General features: G+C 35.1%; 1 protein-coding gene across 1 annotated transcript in view; it reads right to left on the bottom strand.

The window, feature by feature from the left end:
- Positions 1-18,841, bottom strand: part of CNGB3 (cyclic nucleotide gated channel subunit beta 3) — a 60,420-nt gene that overhangs the window by 23,373 nt on the left and 18,206 nt on the right. Inside the window, exons 4-9 of the mRNA XM_068182974.1 lie at positions 9,165-9,319; positions 7,540-7,743; positions 6,770-6,982; positions 4,909-4,955; positions 2,900-2,986; positions 1,220-1,284 (exon numbers count right to left, since the gene is read on the bottom strand). Coding sequence (XP_068039075.1) covers positions 1,220-1,284; positions 2,900-2,986; positions 4,909-4,955; positions 6,770-6,982; positions 7,540-7,743; positions 9,165-9,319 — 771 coding nt within the window. The remainder of the gene's footprint in view (positions 1-1,219; positions 1,285-2,899; positions 2,987-4,908; positions 4,956-6,769; positions 6,983-7,539; positions 7,744-9,164; positions 9,320-18,841) is intronic.

The following is an 18,841-nucleotide window of genomic DNA, read 5'->3' as shown; positions in this document are numbered from 1 at the left end:
ATTTTTTAAAAATGAAATTAGAAACTGAAGAAGGCAGAGATTCAGAAACTGACTAGAAATTTCTTCATCTTGTGGAAATTCAGTCCTCTCTTGAACCAAAAGAATTAAAAAAAAATCAGAAAACCAAACCAAACCAAAAAACCCAAATCAAACTACGAAGGAATCTTCCATGAATGAAAAGAAAGGTAAATGTAAGAATAAGTTTTGTGAAGGTCAGCATCTCAAATATATTTTAGTAGAACTTTCAAACTTTTAAGCTTTGTTTTATTTCACAGGTACATGAAAAAATGAAAGACATGATATTTGAACCTCCTTTTAAATTTATCTTGTTTTTGAATCTCATAAAATATCTCATTTGAGTGTATTAATATAAGTGTATTGTTTAAGTGCAATAATCTCTGAAATTAAATAAGATGGTAATCAACATATTTCTACAGCACCAACAGACAGGAACAATACATGCCCCAAAACTGGGACAGGGAAAAGGATCTGTTGGTGTAGGTATTACACAAGATAAACTAGGCCTGACATTGATAATAATGACAAAGCAGATGGGTTCATTGGATCTTAGCAGCATTGCTGGCAGCTGAGGGGCCTGTGAAACTTGCCATAGCTATGTCCGTGGACTACTTGAGTTGGATCCAAAATTCTTTCTGTCAGTGCAGAAGGTGAGAACACAGTTCAGCAGACTACGGTTATAATCGCTATTTGTGAACTGTGCTGAATTGATCCTCATTCCAGCTGCAGTCAGTGCAGTGAAGGATCAAGTTCCTGTATATGCCAGGTTCATGGGGAGAGCATGTTTGAAGAAAAATGTTGACACAGGCTAAGGCTCATAATTCTTATTAAGTACAAATAAACAGCTTCTGGGGATTTGGAACCACTATTAGCAAATTAAAGAAAGTGTTTTTAGCTCTTTCATTAAAGAATTTTTCTGAAACTTCTGATCAATTAGATTTTTGGCAGAAGCCTCAGTTTGGTGAACATTTTGCCTGAACAAGGCCAGCTGAACTGAGCTAGATTTCATACGTAAGTGATGCCTTATATATATTATTTTAATGATTACCATAAAGGCAGATATTTTTAAAAAAACTCTTTAAATTGAATGGTTAAAGATGTATCATATTCCACCCAATGCTTAACTGACAACTCATGAAATTGCTTGAAATGCATTCTGTGCCAAGCTTTGCGTGCTTACTTGAGTTTTATCAGCACATACCTGTAGATGTATGCTTTTTCCATAATAGCTTCCAAACGATCATTAAACTCAAAGAACGTGTTATGCTGAATGGAAAACAAATGAAAGTAATCCAATCACTATTTTTCAGTACACATTTTTTTTATAATAGTACTGACATCAATTCACATACACATTTTGAAAATGGATTTTTCAGTAATCAAACTTTGTATTGGTTCTGGCCAGGACAGGGTTAATTTTTGCAGTAGCTGGAAGGGGCATGGCTAGGACTCATGTTATTTTATACCACCTCAGCTCATTGCTGGGAGTGGGATAAGTGGGCTGTCTCTTCCAGTCAAGAAAGTTGTTTCTTCCTGTTGAGAAAATCTAGCAGAGGGCGCTGTCTGGTATTGTTTGTTACTGGGGAGGTTTACCATGTGAATTACTTCTTTTCTTATAGTCTCTGTCACTGACAATGTTGTTAGTGTTTCTTTTCTTATCTCGTTGTTGTTTCCAGTAAATTGTTCTTACCTCAACCTGTGATTCTTGCCTTTTGTGCCTCCTGTTGAGGGGGGAGAGGGACCAGGCATACAGGTTTAGTGGGAGTACTAAAATGGAGAGCACTATTTCTAAACCATGACAAACATTTAACAAAAATATGAGCTGAAAAGTAAAGATAAATTTGAGTCAAGTGTTTTTCTGGGTGTTGAGTGATTACAGAAATAACCTTGCTGTTTTGGTGAGAGTACTGCAGGTGAACAACTTCTACTTCCTCATACATATATAATTGCTTGGGCAACATGATCACAAAGAATTACATGCGTTTTTTCGCTTCCTGATTCCAGTAATTCTCCAGTAAGTGATCATACGTATCAAGAGCCACATACTAAAGGATACCCTGTGGCATCAATGGCAGCTGTATTGAGTTCTTCCTGTTTAGTATTTGCAGTTGAACATTAGTGATTGCATGTAGCTTTTTTCCTTGTTTTTTTCAATACACAGCTGGTTGCCTAATACAAGCTACTATTTAACTTTTCATTCTTTCATGTTATTTTGGTTCTGATTTAAGGAATTTTTAATTTTTTATTGAATACCAAAGTGAAGAATACCTTCATTTTATTGTCAGAGTTCTGTACTCCCCCCAGCTTTAAATGAAAACCAATTCTTTGTCAACATGTTGATTGTGTGCAGAGAAATGCATTTAGCCAGAGAGTGGCCTGCTAGATACTGTATTCTAATCACTTCTCAGACCTTTCATTATACAACTCCAAGGTCTTTGGAGTCGATACCAAAAGTAGGTTTGTGCTTGATAGGTATTCTGTGTATAGTTTTTGTCCTCAAAATTACCTCCTATGTTTTTAAACACCTAACATAAGCAACAAAAGGGGAAGGTACATTGGCATTAATTAGTAATTTTTTTAATATTTGAAAACTAAGCAGATAATTTGAGATTAATTTAAATAATGTGAAAAACCAAGCTTTAATTAAAAATACTTTTTTGAAATTAGAAAATAAAGTCAGAAGAAAAATAAGAAAATAATAGCTTAATTTGGCTAGACTATGATTTGTATTTTTTGTTTCTTTATTAAGTTATGTTGTACCTTATCCTGAAGATATTTTACAGTTTCTAAATTCCATATTCCTAAATATTATAAAAAAATTCTGTTGCATTGCAAAAACATCTAGGCATGTTTAGCCATCCATCACTAACACAGATCTTACCTTTAGCATCCTGTTTGCTCGAAGTGCTGGATTAAATCCAAATAAGAAGTATAAAATGTCAAATGGAAACACTGATAGCACATCAAGCTGTTGAAGAGCAGAGGGGTCAATTTAAACTTCATAGTAATCATAATGTATTTATTTGCTGTCAAAAACCTGCTTAGACTGAATTATGACTGTGATAATATTTGAAGAGTCAGCATGCTAAGCATGTAGGTGCCTAAGTACTGGCAGGTACATTATCTCATTGAAAATACCAACTGCTTGGCTTTGCCCTGCTTTTATGCCTGAGATTTTAATCTGTTTCATGTGGATTATTAACAGTATCTCATATATTTGATTATTAATATATTCTGGTTTTCCAGTTGTAGTTCTGATCAGACTAAAATGTTTGGCATGGGGCTGGTGAGTGCAGGTGGAGAGGCCACTACACAAGCACTTCTTAAAAGTCCTTCTTAAAAGTTTTTAAAACAAGTCTGCCTTAAACAATTTGAGGGAGCACAATGAGCTAGATTTCTTGCTTGCAACCTGCAGAAAGCATGTGTTCCAAACAACAGATTCATCGTAGGATAATAAATTTGGCTGGTTTTTGGGGTTTTTTTGGTTAGTTGGTTGTTTAGGGTTTTTTTTTTAATAGATCTTTTCTTCTATCAAATTTGTATGCTGCTTCTTCTCATACCACTAAGGTTTTCAACATCTCCCTGCAGTCCATCAAATCTGTGACTACTCTTCTTATGTGTATCTTTATTCTTTCCGAAGAGAAGGAAAGCTGTGGCAAATTTATCTTTTCCTTTTTAAAGACCTTTGGATACCTTCCTTTGTTGCTGTTATTGCTTGGACGTAAGAGTGGGATGTGGAACTCTGGGCTTCATCTCACTTAAAACAGAAATGCCTTTGCTCTGAGGGGTGTAAATTGTGTTGGCAGCAACCAGCCTGCAGCACTGACCTTTTATTCCATGCAGGTAAGAGACAATTAATACCTGAACAGTGTGCAAAGCAAACAAAAAAATTGATTGAGAAAAACAGCCTCTTATGGTCTCTCTCTCCCACTTTCAGACATATGTCTAAGAGGAGGGAAAATTTAGTCAAAAGTGCAATAATATCAGTAACTGGTAATTAGTAATTAATCATATGACAAATCCCCATGTTATATCTATACTTTGCATGTAGTGAGAACACTCAACTCTTACTAGTTTTTTCAGAAATCAAGAGTCCTAAACATACAGCAAGTGTGAACTTAAAACCATACAAATCCACTTTGGTCTCTTGCTTTAAGTTTCACTGTATTGAACCCATTTGACTGCATGGTGTATATCCTGCACTTTTGGATAGCTTAACATCAAGTATTTAAGTTACTAGTCACGGAGAAAAAAAAATAACTCAGAACAAGGCAGTTGCAAAAGTAGAGAAGAGGAGAGGGCAATAGTTGAGAAGTGTGCTTAATGTCACAGAGCTGTATGTTCATCAGGAATTCAATGAATTACCTATCTTCCATTGACAAAATAACCCCAACATTTAGGAGCAACGTTAACAAATGCATCTTTGTTTTTATAAAGTGCCATAAGCATAAAAAAATCTTAGTTTGAATTTTTGACTACTGTGAGTGATGAAATATTCCATTCAATAAGGTACTTCAAAAGAGGTTACAGAAAAGAGTTATCATCTCTCTTCAGGAGTTTTAGTTTTTTTTAATGAATCTCTGGCAAGTGGTGCTATTGTCTTTAGTGTATGCTGGGATGACCTCACAAAAACTAATCAAATTCTATTTCATTAATTTATTATAATTCCAAAATAATATTTAGAATTTCACTTATAAATATTCTCTCTTCCAGTTAAAGACTGTTTATGAAGATGTCAGTCTCCACCTGCTGAGCACTGATATGCCATTAAGCCAATGCTTTCTGGTGATATTTTTAAACCAACAGTGATTTTCAGTGAATGTAAAAAAAAAAAAATCCTGTGAACAGCCAGAACTTCATATTGCTATCAGTAACACAGGTTCTACTTACCCGAAACTTCACAGTGCTGCGGTAGAATTTTGCAGTTTCTGCTCTGTCTGACTACAGAGATAATGAAAGGAGAAAAAGGCAAAATCAGGATCAAAATGTCAAGGATGAGCCTCTGTTACTCCACAGTACAGTAGGGGTGATGACAGTTAAATTAATGATGGTCTAAAAGTATGAATAGAGAAATATCTGTAGATATTTCTGAGAAGTACTGTTATTAGTCTAGCTTGCATTAGATCAGATTTTATTAGAATGACTTGAAAAAATGAGATTTAGGCTTTGTCTGATTTTTTTCCTATCTGGATGTTAGTCTAGAAAAGTACATTACATTTTTTCTACAAAAATTCTCTTTCAAGATATCTGTATGACTTCATGTTCAACCCAACCCCCTTCAATTTCATGGCAAAAAATGCATTTATCTGCAGTGATTCCAAGAAAAAATCTCAAAGAGTGTTTCTAATGGTGCTGTACAAAATTAGCTCTTTGAATGCTAACATTAACATGCTAGCATTACTAGCATTACCACAATCAACACTGCATTCATTAGTAATGATTAGCTTTTTATTTTTAAATTGTTCTTCATGAGAACTGATGCTAATAAAATAAGAAAGGATAATCACAAGTATATAAAGAAATTTATCTATTATTTTCTGTATTTATATCAGGGAAACTTTAAAAATAGATTTAAGATCTTAATCATATTTCCCTTCCAACTTTCACTATTATCAGTTTAAACATTAAACTAAGTGCAGGAGATCAGGCAGGAGATGGCTTCTGTGCACTCAAATATGTGAATTGTACAAACAGCTTCAAGGGAAATACAAGCTGAGCTTTGTATGCTAGAATTTTAACTTTGCTCATAAAAATTGAGTTTTGTGGGATTTAGGCAAGATCCAGTTACTGAATGTCTTGGTGTGGAAAGATACGTTCCACTGCACTGCATTTAATACCTATTGAAATTATATTTGCACAGCTTGGTCTGTAAAGGTATCAGTAATATTGTGCATGTACAATGCATAATTTTTTTGTAAAAGCGCTGAAGTAAAGCTAGTTCCAAATTAGATTTGAAGATATATAATTTTGAATTTTCTGTCTGTTGGGCACAGTAATGTCATGCTGAAGTTATCAAAACTTTTTTTCTTCTGAATTAGGTGTCTTTTTTCTATAAGATGTCAAATAATCAAAAGCAGGGAAGACTAGAGAAAAATTAACATTCTAGATATCATTTGGTAGGTTAAGGGCAAGCTTTCAAATACCTGTTTAAAATTGTATTTTACATTTTTTCTATAAAAAGATAACACAAAAATTGTTGCAAGAATCAAAATTTCCCCAAAAGGGATTACCTCAAATGAATTATTTTCAAAGTATCCTAAAATTACAGGGATTTGTTCTGATTTTGGAAAAAAATAAAACCACCATCTCACAATCTGTTACAAAGCATGCATATCTTTTCCAACTCTAGCAGAATATGCCCTGTCTTCAACTGTGATTCTGGTACAAGGCAAATAGATGAAAGTTTCACACAAACATACAAACAGATACATATATGTGCATGAGTACATATGACCACTGATTCCAGTGAGGAATCTGTTTAGAGCTGTATGCCTGTTTCAGCTGTTCTCATCTGTTACTTTCAAATCTGGTTTTTTCTCAATTTTTAAGAATTCAGATAATGGATATGTTTCTTCCTACATAGGATAATGGAACATCAGTGTAGAATGGAAGGACAGTGATGAAAAATATATTATCCTTTGATAAAAAAGCTACATAGATTTGACATAGTGATAAAAAAGAAGGGTCAGCTTGGATGAATTTCTATACTCTAACACACCACTACTGCCCATGGGAGTCCCACTTCCAATACTTACTATTATATCTCCCCCTTTGATAAACCGCACTCGGGGCTGGAAAATGATCAAGTCGCACAGGTAGCAGATGTCGCACATGACATCAATGGCAAACCAGTACATCGTGTTACTGGGGGTTTGATATGGGAACACGTAGCGCAGGGGAATGAACCAGCAGTTCCAGTTATAGGCAATTGTCACAAGCATGAGCCATGCCACATAACGGCGATCTGAAAGGAAAAGCATTGAACAGAGGCGTGAACTTGGAGCCTGTTGTCATTTTTTAGCCACATTCATTCTGCTGCATTCTCTGGGAATGCTTCAGCCCAAACCAACTTCCTTTTGAAACTGGAATGCTGCTAAAATGATGTGGCTTGGAAATAGGAGTCACACAAGGAATTTGCAAAAAAGAGAGCATATTCAGTGCCCCTGAAGAAACTTATATGATCAAATACAATGATTGTATATAAAATACTGCATCTTGCTCATGTATATTATAACTGACAAAATAATTATTTGGCCCTAATGAATGGTACAAATTCCAGATCAAGAAACAGAAGACTTGGGTTCTAAATCTCGTAAGTTTGCATTAAACTTTTTTGCATACCATCTTTACAACTGTTGTCACTTTTCCCTGTTTGGAATAAATGTTGTTTAGGACAGGACCTCTGTGTCCCTGGGAGTTGCAAACTGGAATGTGTATCTTATGGTGGCTCACAGGTGCCATGTAATATCAGGTCACTTCAATATGACTTTACCCTGTTCTATTAAACAGCTTTAAATTTACCTGTGTATGAGTCAATGGTATCTGGTAGCTTCATATACTCTATGTATTTTTTCAGTGGAGGTTTTTTGAATTTACAGCACAGCATATCACAGTAATGATCCTCCTCTGGCTTTGCTTCTGCCTCCTCTTTCTTTTCTTCTTTTTTTTCATCTTTTTTTTCATCTTTTTTTTCTTCTTTTGGTGGAGGTGGAGGCTTCTTTGGTGCTAGACACATAGATTACCAAAAACATTGGCAATTTAATAAGGGCTCAATTAATTCACCCTGTTTTAACATGAACAAAAGCTTCATCATACTTAAATATCTTCTAAAAACACTAGGCAGTGACTAAATTAATTATATTAGATATATAGAAAAAGACTTGACGAATAAAATCACCACTGGTGTAAACATGTGTGTCTGCTATCCTGAACAGGGCACTTACGTTACAAGAGTGCAATATCTATATTGCTGAATTTCCCTGGACAATGCTCCAAGTTATGCCTTTTATAAGACTGACAGGAAAATTTTAAATCATAATTTAGCATTCATTAACTGAGCATTTCTCTTTACATGACTGTTGTGAAGAAAGAATGCAGTGAGGATGGAGGTGAGAAAAGACACCTATGTCATGGGCTGATCTCTCTCCTCTCCTGGGACCTGATATGCAAGATGCAGGAGGTGAAACTAGTGAGAAGCTTATGGGTTTTTTTTACATTTCTAGGCTTATAAAAGTATTGTAGCACTCCTTTGAACCCAGTTTTTCCATCTTTGAGCTGGATAATGTTGTTTGCTCATGTGTCCTATTAATTCTGCTGGCTTTACCTCTGATTAGGTTACACAGTCTTAGCAGTAAACTGACAAACTGGATCCATAATAAGTTAGGAAATAAAGGTCATAAGTTCTACAAAGAGAACAAGAGAGGTAGATCAGCAAAGAAACATTTTAAAAAAATTCCTTTATCAGTTGTTATAGTTTATTATTTTTCAGGCACCATTTTTACAGCTTTTTAAAAACCACATAAGCAATGAACAGCTTCTAAAAAGTGCCAGAATGTAAAACCATCACAGTCAGTTCTTTGTGGAAAGGAAAAGGAAAGTCAAACTTTCCTCTGAAGAGGAGAAAAATTGATTTATGTTTCATATGATTAATTAAGTCAATGATTAATTAAGGTCAGATGAGTTTGCTATATATAAAGCATGGACTTAAAGTCTTCAGTGTGCAGGTTTCTGTCAAGGCTAAAATTTTATTTACTTTTTTTACACAGAAGATCTCTTATCAATGACTAACATCCACTCATAAGATATATGTTTATTCATATGTTTCAGATTTATCTGCATGAATAAACATCTCTGGGAGCTATTTCAAAATACAGAAAACTTCTTGACATGAATTATTCTAGATACTGCCTCTGTAAGGTTTTTGCCCAAAATCTTCAGTGATGTAATTCAAAGGGAGGTTGTACCTTAAGATTCTGGCTTACTGTAGAGAAATAGGGATAAATTGACTTCATAGGGCACAAAGTGATCCTTTCCAGTGGATAAACACACTATACTTACAAAAAAATTATGACAGCATTTTCTGTTACCACAAAATTATTTTCAGTTTTAAACTGAACAAATGCACAGCTATTTCTAGAGGCACTTACAAGCTGGAGGACTTGCTTCAGGTGAAGATATCACTGGATCATTCAGCTTTTCCTTATAGACATTTGCCCTTTCACGCAATTTTTTGACAAGCTCTTGAAGCTGGGCATCAGCGTACTCATTTGTTTGGGGGCCCGGATGTGTTGGCTTCTGTGCGCTGGTTAAAACAAAAGTAGGAAAAAGGCTTCACATACTGGAAATCAATGGAAGGAAACAGTGGTAATTCTAGTTCTGAACTGAAGTCAGACATTGAGATTGGATCTTTACTGAGCACATTGCTTATTCATATCACTTTATTCATGCTAAGTGGAAACCCAAGTTACCTGCTCTTGCCTCCTGCTCATGTCAGCAGCAGCAGTGTTATTTCAAGCAGAGGTCAGGGTACCAGTTTAGCCTACTGCACTAATGGCTTCCCACTGCTGCTTTTCACCAAGTTCTACTGTGGCTGTGTAAGGCCTAGATGTTTCCTGATGTATTCACTGTTACAAGGCATCCTCTTCACATCTGCGTATAGAAATGTACTTGTTGTGATATGGCAATATCCTAATGATGACAGGAAATGCAGGTGGAGGAGGAGGGACTTATGCTTACTTTACACTTTCTAATGTTGGGAAAATTTATGTTTTTTATGTTTTGTTATAGCTAACATAAGGTAAAAATTTCTGTCTGTCTTCAGTGGAAACAAAGCACTGGTCTTCTTGCTGAGGTTTGTTCTTTTTCTGCTAGGAGTTTGCTCAGGGTCATAGTAACACTAAGCTGATATTCCAGCACTCCCAGCATTTGTTCAAACCGGAGAACTATTGATTTTCAAACACCTGCAGACTCATACTCTGCACTGAAACTAATGCTTTCATTAGGTTTTGTTCATGCTGGGCAGTCAAATAGAAAATCCAGGTGAAAGTGAATCTTGATCAACTCTTCTGTGCTTATTCTTACTTGAAATTTCATTCTTGATTATTTGCTACTGTCAGATTTTGCAGACTGGGGTTGTTTTTGAGTGCAACTCAGCTGGCAGCTAGGCCACACATTTGGACTTCCTCTGTGTAGAGACCAGGACATGGGATTTTTTTTTCTGTACCCTTGACTCAACCCTTCTCAGCTGATGTGACTCACCAAGGTCAGAGATGTATGGAAATGGCTGTGATTGGCACAGGGCAGATTGAGGTCTCCTCCCAGTTGCCACAGGTCACAGTTGCCACCCTGTACTGAAATTCTGAAAGCTATGCCCAATAGAGGAGCTACAGCAGGAAATTGCGCTTTCTTTCTTAACAGTTGTTCAGCTCTGTCCCAAGTACCACAGGGATGTGGCTACAGCAAGAGTAGCAGCAGATCAAAAGTGACATGTGCTTCAAATGCCCAGATTCTTGAGAAAATATTCCTAAATGCGAGCAGGGGAAAAGTGGTATGACAGTATCTTGGGTAGGGAAGAAATGAACACCACTGAAAAGTGCTCTTTGAATAAACACCATGTCTCCTCAAGACCTAAACCTACTTTGAAATTTCTAACAGAAGGAGCTGTAGCTAAAAAAGGAGAGTGTCAGAGTGGGATGTGTCTAGCTTTTTGAGAAGCAGTCTTCTGGAGACACAACAGAAATCACAGTGCCCAAGGAAGTATAATTTAAGCATATAAAAATCCTTCAGCAATAAAACCATTGGATAAAGTGGAGATATGCTCCACTTAGAAACAGCAGCAGAAGCAAAAGTTAGGAAGTATATGCTTGTCATTCCTCTTTTTTAAGCCCTGTATACTGTCTATTTCTTACAACTCCTCAGACATTAGATTAATCAAAACAGTTCCAACACATTTTGTAATCGCATCACAGTTCCTTTTGTGTCACATTGTCCCTTTCCTCAGGCCATCTGCAATGTAATAACATCCTTTCTTGTTTTGAGCTAACATCTCACTATTAGTTTTTTGCTTCTATGCAAACAATTTTAAATAGTTCTTAGTCTTTCCTGTTGCTTTATTTGCTCAGGTCATTAGCAATCTTATAGTTAGGCACCACTCACCACAAATGTCATGCCAAAGGCCCCTTCTAGCTTCTTTCTAGGAATAAGCTACAAATTTCTTGAGATTTTCCTCTTATTTCACAGATTTTCCAACAACAGTTAAAGTCTCCTCTATCATGAATCTGGTGTAACGTAGTGCAGAGGAACCATGTTTCCATTTGGTACTGATCAGAATCTGTGTGACTTAGTTTAAAGTTATTTGCCCTGCAGTTGATGAGAAATTGATTCCTTGCCCTACTTCTCATTTGGCTTGCATTACCTCCTACTCCATTATTTTCTTGTAATGAAATGCTTACTTTAAATTTTCTTTGGTTAATACAGATGGAAGAGACTGCATGTTGAACACTGCTGATTTGAGGATGTTTATTGTATATGTACTTTGTATGGGGGTGCACATTAAATTGCCTGGGCTAATGAAGCCCATTTGAACTTCACTAAATTACTTTTAATTAAACTTGACTCCTTCTGTTGCATTTTATCTTTGATCTTTGTGCAGTATGTTACAATAGGCCTAGGTCTATATTATTTACTCTCCATGTAGTCCTTTACAGAGTGGAAATGCTTATTCCCTGTACAAGTAATTTCATGTGGCCTAGGAAATGAAAATCAGGATGGCAACTCATGTACTATGCACACAGTGTTGTTACTCCCTCAAACATATTTTGTTTAATGATAGCAATATATGTAACATGAGTAGTATAATAATAATAATGTAGTTTTCTGATATTTTTCACTTCCAGATTTTATTTTTGTAATTTTTAGATTTAAACTTGTTTGTTTAGTGATAAAATTGCAGTGCCTTTATTCTCCCCAAGCCACAAGAGAATATTTAGACACCTGTAGCATAGTTAAAGAATATCACCTTGAAATAGGCTATGGAAATTGAGTATACTATTGTAAACTGAATATACTATTGAGTATACTAATGTTTGCACCAGCTGTTAAGTACTGTGGCTTGAAAGTTTTCTGTGTTGAGTTCAAACAAACAGAGGTAAGAAATGCAATAGTTCAGAAGGTTTGCCCTTTTCTAAGTTGCAATCTAGGGTTTTAATTCCTCCCTGTTTCTGGCCATGAACACCAAATACCTGAGTTCAATTTCATGTTTAATCGACCAGGTGACCCCTGAGAAAATGTATTTCATAAATGTATGCTGCCTGGAAAATATCCATAATAATTTTTGCTGATTTCAGTTATAACCCTATATTTTTTTTGCAGCACCTGAGAAACTTTCTGCTAATTACATGGAAATAGAGTTCTTGGTCCTGCAATAGAGCTTTCAATGCTTTTATTGAGCTCTGATGTGATTTATGATTGCATCTACAATCTATGTCTTGAAAAAAATTGTCTTTTCTGAATAAATTAGGGAGAATATCTGCTTCAGATAATCAGTTTTCAGAAGGATATGATAATACACAAAACATGATGGCACAGATGAGAAAGATTTTGGAGAGACAGAAAAATGTAATTCCAGGCGTCATGAAATGTATTGATTCAAAAACACATCCTCAATTTTTGCTGACAATCCCAGTGTGAGTAATGTCATAGAAGCCCTGAGTTCCAAGCCTAAGAGCAATCATCCTAAATTACTAAGAAAACTAGTAATAGAAAAAAATCCAACATATTAGTCACTTGCTTGGTACAGAAAGAGAGGTATTCCAAAAATTCCCCTATTTTTATTATACTGTCTCTATAGACCAAAGAAGGCTTCCCTGAGGAGAGGTTCAGAATGACTGAGATAGGTTTCTGCTCTGAATTGCCTGTAAAGAGAGACTATTTTTCTCCTTTATCTGCACAGGATGCTGACGGGGTTTTAGGAGTGAGTTTTAATAGCCTCTGTCATATTTTGCTACAAAATGTAGTAGTGTACTAATGATGTTTAATAGGACATTGGATTTGGGAGATTAAAAAGTAGGAATGATTCCTATGCAGGAAAATTTCTGTTATTTAGTCCAAGTAATAGAAATGAGGACAAATCTAATGCCCCTTACTACAGACATGTAGTTAGAATCAAATTTTAAAAATTTCATTTGTAAATGCTGAGATCATCAGTTGCAGGTGACAAAAGGATAAATGTCCAAGTGTTAAGTCAAAGGGAAGTTGCCTATGAGCCATTCATATTCTGGCTATGAAAAACACTGGGGCAAATATAACTGTAGAATGCATATTACATACTGCCAAGGAAGTAAATATTAATATTGGGATATAGGCCAATGTGAAAATTATTCTGACCAACTATACTCAAAAGGTGCATTCCCATAGTCTAAGACACTAGAAAGCATCTTAGAATGGCCAAGGGGCCAAGGTTACTGGGAACATGACTCTGAAGAGGACAAAAATCAGACTGAGGCATAATAAGATCTATGAGATCAAATCTTTATGCTGAACCATGGGAAAATAGGTATTAGAGCTGAGAAAAAGTTTTGTGAGAAGAAATGTGAATAGAGGAACGGTGAGTTATCCTGAGTTAAACATCTGAAGAAAGTTTCCAAGCCTTTAATGACCAGAATTCTAGGCAGCTTTCATTATGAGAGAGGAGCTGTTGAAACAAGTGTGATAGACTTCAAGATTATGTTAGCTAAGATCATGAAGACTGCTGTAGGCTGTGATTCCTAAGAAATCAAAAGAATGTATGCAGCATGACATGAAATCCTTTTCAGCAAACAAGCTTGAAATATATAAAGGTTTGGGAAGTGGGTAAGTGATTCAACCTGTATATTTACCACCTACTTCTTCCAAAAATCTTAACAGCTCAAGTGCTATGAAAGTAAGTTTCTAAGATAAATAGATTATCTGAAAGTCTTGGAACAAGCTGTTCACGCATTAGATTCCATAGACTTTCAAAAAGCTCTTAATTAAATTTTAATTCTCCTTAACCATCTTGAAACAAGTGTCTTCCTCTGACCCATCATCTTTTCCTTTAATCTCAGAATCAAAGATGGAAGAGAACTTCAAGATCATCTAGTCCAACAGTCAATCCAGCACCATCATAATTATCCCTAAACAAAGTGCCACGTCCAGATGCTTGCCTGGGCAGTTTATTCCAATGCCTTTCCACCCTTTCACTGATTACTTTTTTCCTAATATCTAATCTGAACCACTCCTAGCAAGGGAAAGTGTCTGATAAAGACCTATCTTTACTGATACAGATTATCTCCTTTTCTATTCGCAGCATTTTTGATATACTGGCATTATATTGACTTCTCATTGCAATAAAACAGAATAAATCATATTTTATTTAATTTCATTTTAGGATTGAGTTGTTCTTCAGAACACAATTTTATTTTAAACGTATGTTCCTTTGTCTTACTATATTTTTTATTACCTGTTTCATTAATTCAAACATAGTTATACCATAATATTTGGGTTGGTTTTGGTTTTATGTATGTATAAGCAAGAATGGGCCATAGGCATTTACAAGCTTCATGCAGACAACATATAAGAATATCTTTCCATTGGAATTCATTAATTTCCCTTAGTTTAGAATCTTTTTACAGAGATCATGCTTGTTTGGGCCTTTAGCAAATGTTCTTGAGAAAAAATGCATAGATCATCCATTTCCCAGACCTCATGTTGTGTTCATAAAGCAAAACAGATATGGAAGCAACAGTGTTCAAGGAAGGCACTATCTTTTAGACAAGTATTGAACTCAGTATTGAACTCAGAATAAACTTCTTGATGCAATGCAGACTAAAATCTCATAATCTAGGCTGCAGAGATTCCTGCTTTTTTGCTCATTTTTTTTCACAGCAGCTTCTTTGACAATCCTCCTAGTTATTCAGTCACAACAATCTGTGAATCCTCTAATCTTCTTTACCGTAGTCTCTAAGGAGAAGTCTATCTCAATGCTGAACACATGGAACTCTCACTGAGGTACCAGATTAAAATGTGAATAAGATTTTATTTTAATTAAAAATTCTGCAGTAGGAACTATAAAGGTATTAGAAAGAAAGTAGTAAGAATGTTTAAATTATCAATTAGCTATGAAAAAAATCACCTTTCCTTAAGGTATTTGGTGATATACATTTTTTAATTGCACTATTTACTATGATGTGAGAAATAAGGACAGAATAATTTCTAATACTAATTGCTTTAGAACAAAGGTACAATAGTCTAAGGAAGTAATTCTCATTTATTTCCTTATCTGGTGCTGTTTTGTCATTGGGGCTTTCTTATCTTTAAGTAATTAAATCTGTCTGGGGCATCTGCTACTTATCAGGAATTTTTAACATTTCAACATTTAAACATTTAAATACAAACACATATCTTATTTACATAAGCCTTGAATTTATGGTTATGTAATAAATAATTTAATCAGAGTGTGATACAGTGCTGTACAGAGTTCATGAGCACAGCACAAATACTTCCTATTTTCTATCTTTCAGTTTTTCTAAATATGCAGGGAATTAAAAACTAAAATAAAAATGCCATAAAATTTCCCATTGTGAATGTTTTCAAAGGTAGGAAAAAAGTCTCAAATTTGAAAAACCTAATTTCCCTTAGATGCTTTCATCTGTCATGTGTTTTCATAGGATCCCTAAAATAATCATACAACCATAAGGCTGTAGAAAAGTTTGAGATATTCCTGTCCTCACAGCTCAAATCAGGATGAGGTACACCTGAAAGATTCTTATCTAACCTTTTCTGAAATATGTCTAGTCATGGCTATTCCATAATTTTCCTGAAGTATTTATTTCTGTGCTTCACTAGCTTCATTTTACAATTTCTTTTTCCTCAATGTAAATCTCTTTTGGTACAATTTGTCCTATGCATTTTGAACACGGGGTAAAATTTATGGTCCCTTCTCTTTTATCTCACTTTTTGTCCATCTGCACATTTTAATTTTTTTCACTTTTTTTTTTTTTTCCCCAAATGGAAAGGATTTGGTACAAGGGTAATAATTGTATGACGACTAAGAATGTCAGTTAATTCTACAATTCTGTGTGTGTTCCCAAACTTCATGCCATAGGCCATTGTTTCCTATGCTAATTATATAAAATTACCTTAGTGTGACCATCTTGTTGCAAATCTACCTTCTTTAGGATAAACTGTTGTACAGCAACCTGCGTAGGAGCTGACTACATGTATCTTTCCCAGGATCACAAAGAAACTTGGAGGGAAAGAACCTTTTCCTCTGAGATTACTTCCAATTACTGCTATTTAAGACCATCCTTTCCCTTTCTGCAAGACCCTGACATATTCCTTTCCAAATGCAACAGCAGAGTAGGCGTGTTCTCTGCAGACCCTGCTCATCACAATTCTCCTCCTGAGTATCATTTACCCAGGGTACTGACTAAAACTGGGCTGCCAGATGTGTTTGACTTCTCATCTGACCCTCATATCTCCACCTGGCACAGTTTCCTCTGTTCCTCTCTTGGGCTGTACAATATGGGATGTTTTCATCCTAAATTGCTAAGATTTGGAAAAAGAGTAAATAACTGGAGACAGGGTGTTTTAATAAAATATGTTGGACAAGATTAAACACAGGCATGAAAACTTACACTTGTCATGAAGCAATAACCAGTTTTCTTTTACTAAATGATAACCATTACGTCTCAGATTTATATGCTTCTTAGATTTATCAATGAAGGCCCTGATATATTTGCAAATGTTTCATACAAATGTTATTTAAATATAAATGCAATTTAAATATAAATGTTTTATATTACACATAGTAGTGTACCTGTCATAATGCTCATTGCTTTGCTTTTTTCCCCTGAAAATGACTCAACATATAATAGCAGAGATAATATTTTGAATAAATTATAACTTTTCCCTTTACAAAAAGGTTTCTTCTTGCTTTAAAAAATATTAAGTGAATGGAGGATTTACACAAAATGCACAGAAATTGCCTTTAATCAAATAAATCAATCAGCAGAAAATTATGACAAATTATACCCTTACTTTGTTACATATTCAAAAAAATCCAATTTCTTCCACTGATACAGTCAGCAAAAATATGTATGAGTGTATGATTAGAAACAATGCAAGGGTAAAAAAAAAAAACTGCATTTCAGTCTGTATAATGACATTCCTATCCTTTCCTCGCTTCATTTATTCTTCAATGAAGAACTTATGAATCCACTACTTTTTAATTTCAGGCTACCTACTTGATTGCCATGCAGAGTCAGTGAAATTAAATAGCAAGGGTAACTGCATCCTGCAGATCAGATAGAATTTAAAGGCTCTGGGAAAATACATCTCAGCAAAGATTATAGCAAGTTTAATCCATTTTGGTACAGAGAACACACCATCACCTTTCTATTTAATTTGCAGGTTCTCAATGTAGTAATTTCAGAAACTCAAGTCCAAGAAGTAGAAGTGAAAGGATCTGAAAAAAAAAGGCCTAAGCAGAGGGAATATAAGTGCTAAGAAAAGTATTTTTATTTTTTAACACATTAATGTCTTTTCAGTCAGGCTTAATAAACACACTAGATGCATTCCATCTGTTTACGATTTCAGGTACTGCAGTGATTAGCTGGAAACAGCTAAGGAAATGTATTAGCCTCTCCACAAAATTGGAACTGTGTTTAAACTGGGATTTTTCATAAGGCCCAGCATTGGCCTTATTTTACTTCCTCTAAATTCGATTGGAGTTTATTGCCATGAGTGTCATTTCCATACATGCCTGGTCTTCCTACAGTAATCAAGGATTTCTAGAGACTCTACAGAGGGTTGATTCTGGGTCTGTTTCACTAATGTGCTGAGATTTTGTACTTGTGATAGGACATAGTTTCTCTAAGGTGCATCTACTCCGTGAATTGATGTGTTGTAACTAGTGGATGGCAAGCACTAATAGGCACAGTAATTTTCTTGTTCGAGGTAAATGAAGTGCATTACTCACTAAGAACATGCTACCAGCAGGAGTTCTCTTTATTACCTGGCTATGCACCACATAGCAAATTGCCTCTTAATCTTTGTTTTGTTTTCTTTTCTTGCTATTAGGCAAATTAATGAGGGGAAAAAAATCTTCTTTATAGAAGGACTGGTAGAGTCTATTAAGTAATAGGATGTGGCTATGAAAAAGGCAAACCACAAGCATGAAGTTCAGTTTGCCTGAACTACCCATGGTCATATGGAAATTTGTACTGGAGTTCCTTTTTTTTGAAAATGTTAAAGCTGTGTTTCTGCATTTGAAAAAGCAAAAACCGATGAGTATGCTTTCTGTGTGGGAATGATATTTTTAAAATAAATTTAACATTTTATTAAAATGTATTTAATGCATTTTATATTTTTTATATTCTATTTTTAATAACTAGATTCTGAAGGTGGCATATCAGATATAATGTTTTTTTCCTCTCTAAACAAAGCTGAGAATGTGTAAGATTTTGAGATGAAATCTAAAAGCATAGGAAGTCCCAGTTACCTAATGCAATTTTTTTGTTTTCTGTGGTCTTGGCTATTTAGACTCCAAATATGGATTATTATGCAGTATTTTGCATGGCAGGGTTCATGATCTTTGACTGGGTTTCAGTGTACTGCCTTAGTATAAATAGTACATAGTAATCTCTTTGGTAATCTGGGAAGATGAAATACTCTTACAAATTCAACAGGGCTTAAAGGTTTTCAAAAGACACAGAGGAGAGAAGAGGTCATAGAAGGACTTTGTGTCCCTCCATTTTCTCTGATCTCTGCTCTCAGATGCTTTGTTTACCTTCTTCCACACTCTTTC

This window comes from Anomalospiza imberbis, chromosome 1 (assembly GCF_031753505.1).
Source record: "Anomalospiza imberbis isolate Cuckoo-Finch-1a 21T00152 chromosome 1, ASM3175350v1, whole genome shotgun sequence".
In the NCBI taxonomy this organism is placed as follows: Eukaryota; Metazoa; Chordata; class Aves; order Passeriformes; family Viduidae; genus Anomalospiza; species Anomalospiza imberbis.
The sequence above is the reverse complement of the archived record's forward strand: the minus strand, read 5'-3'. Positions and strand labels throughout refer to the sequence as shown.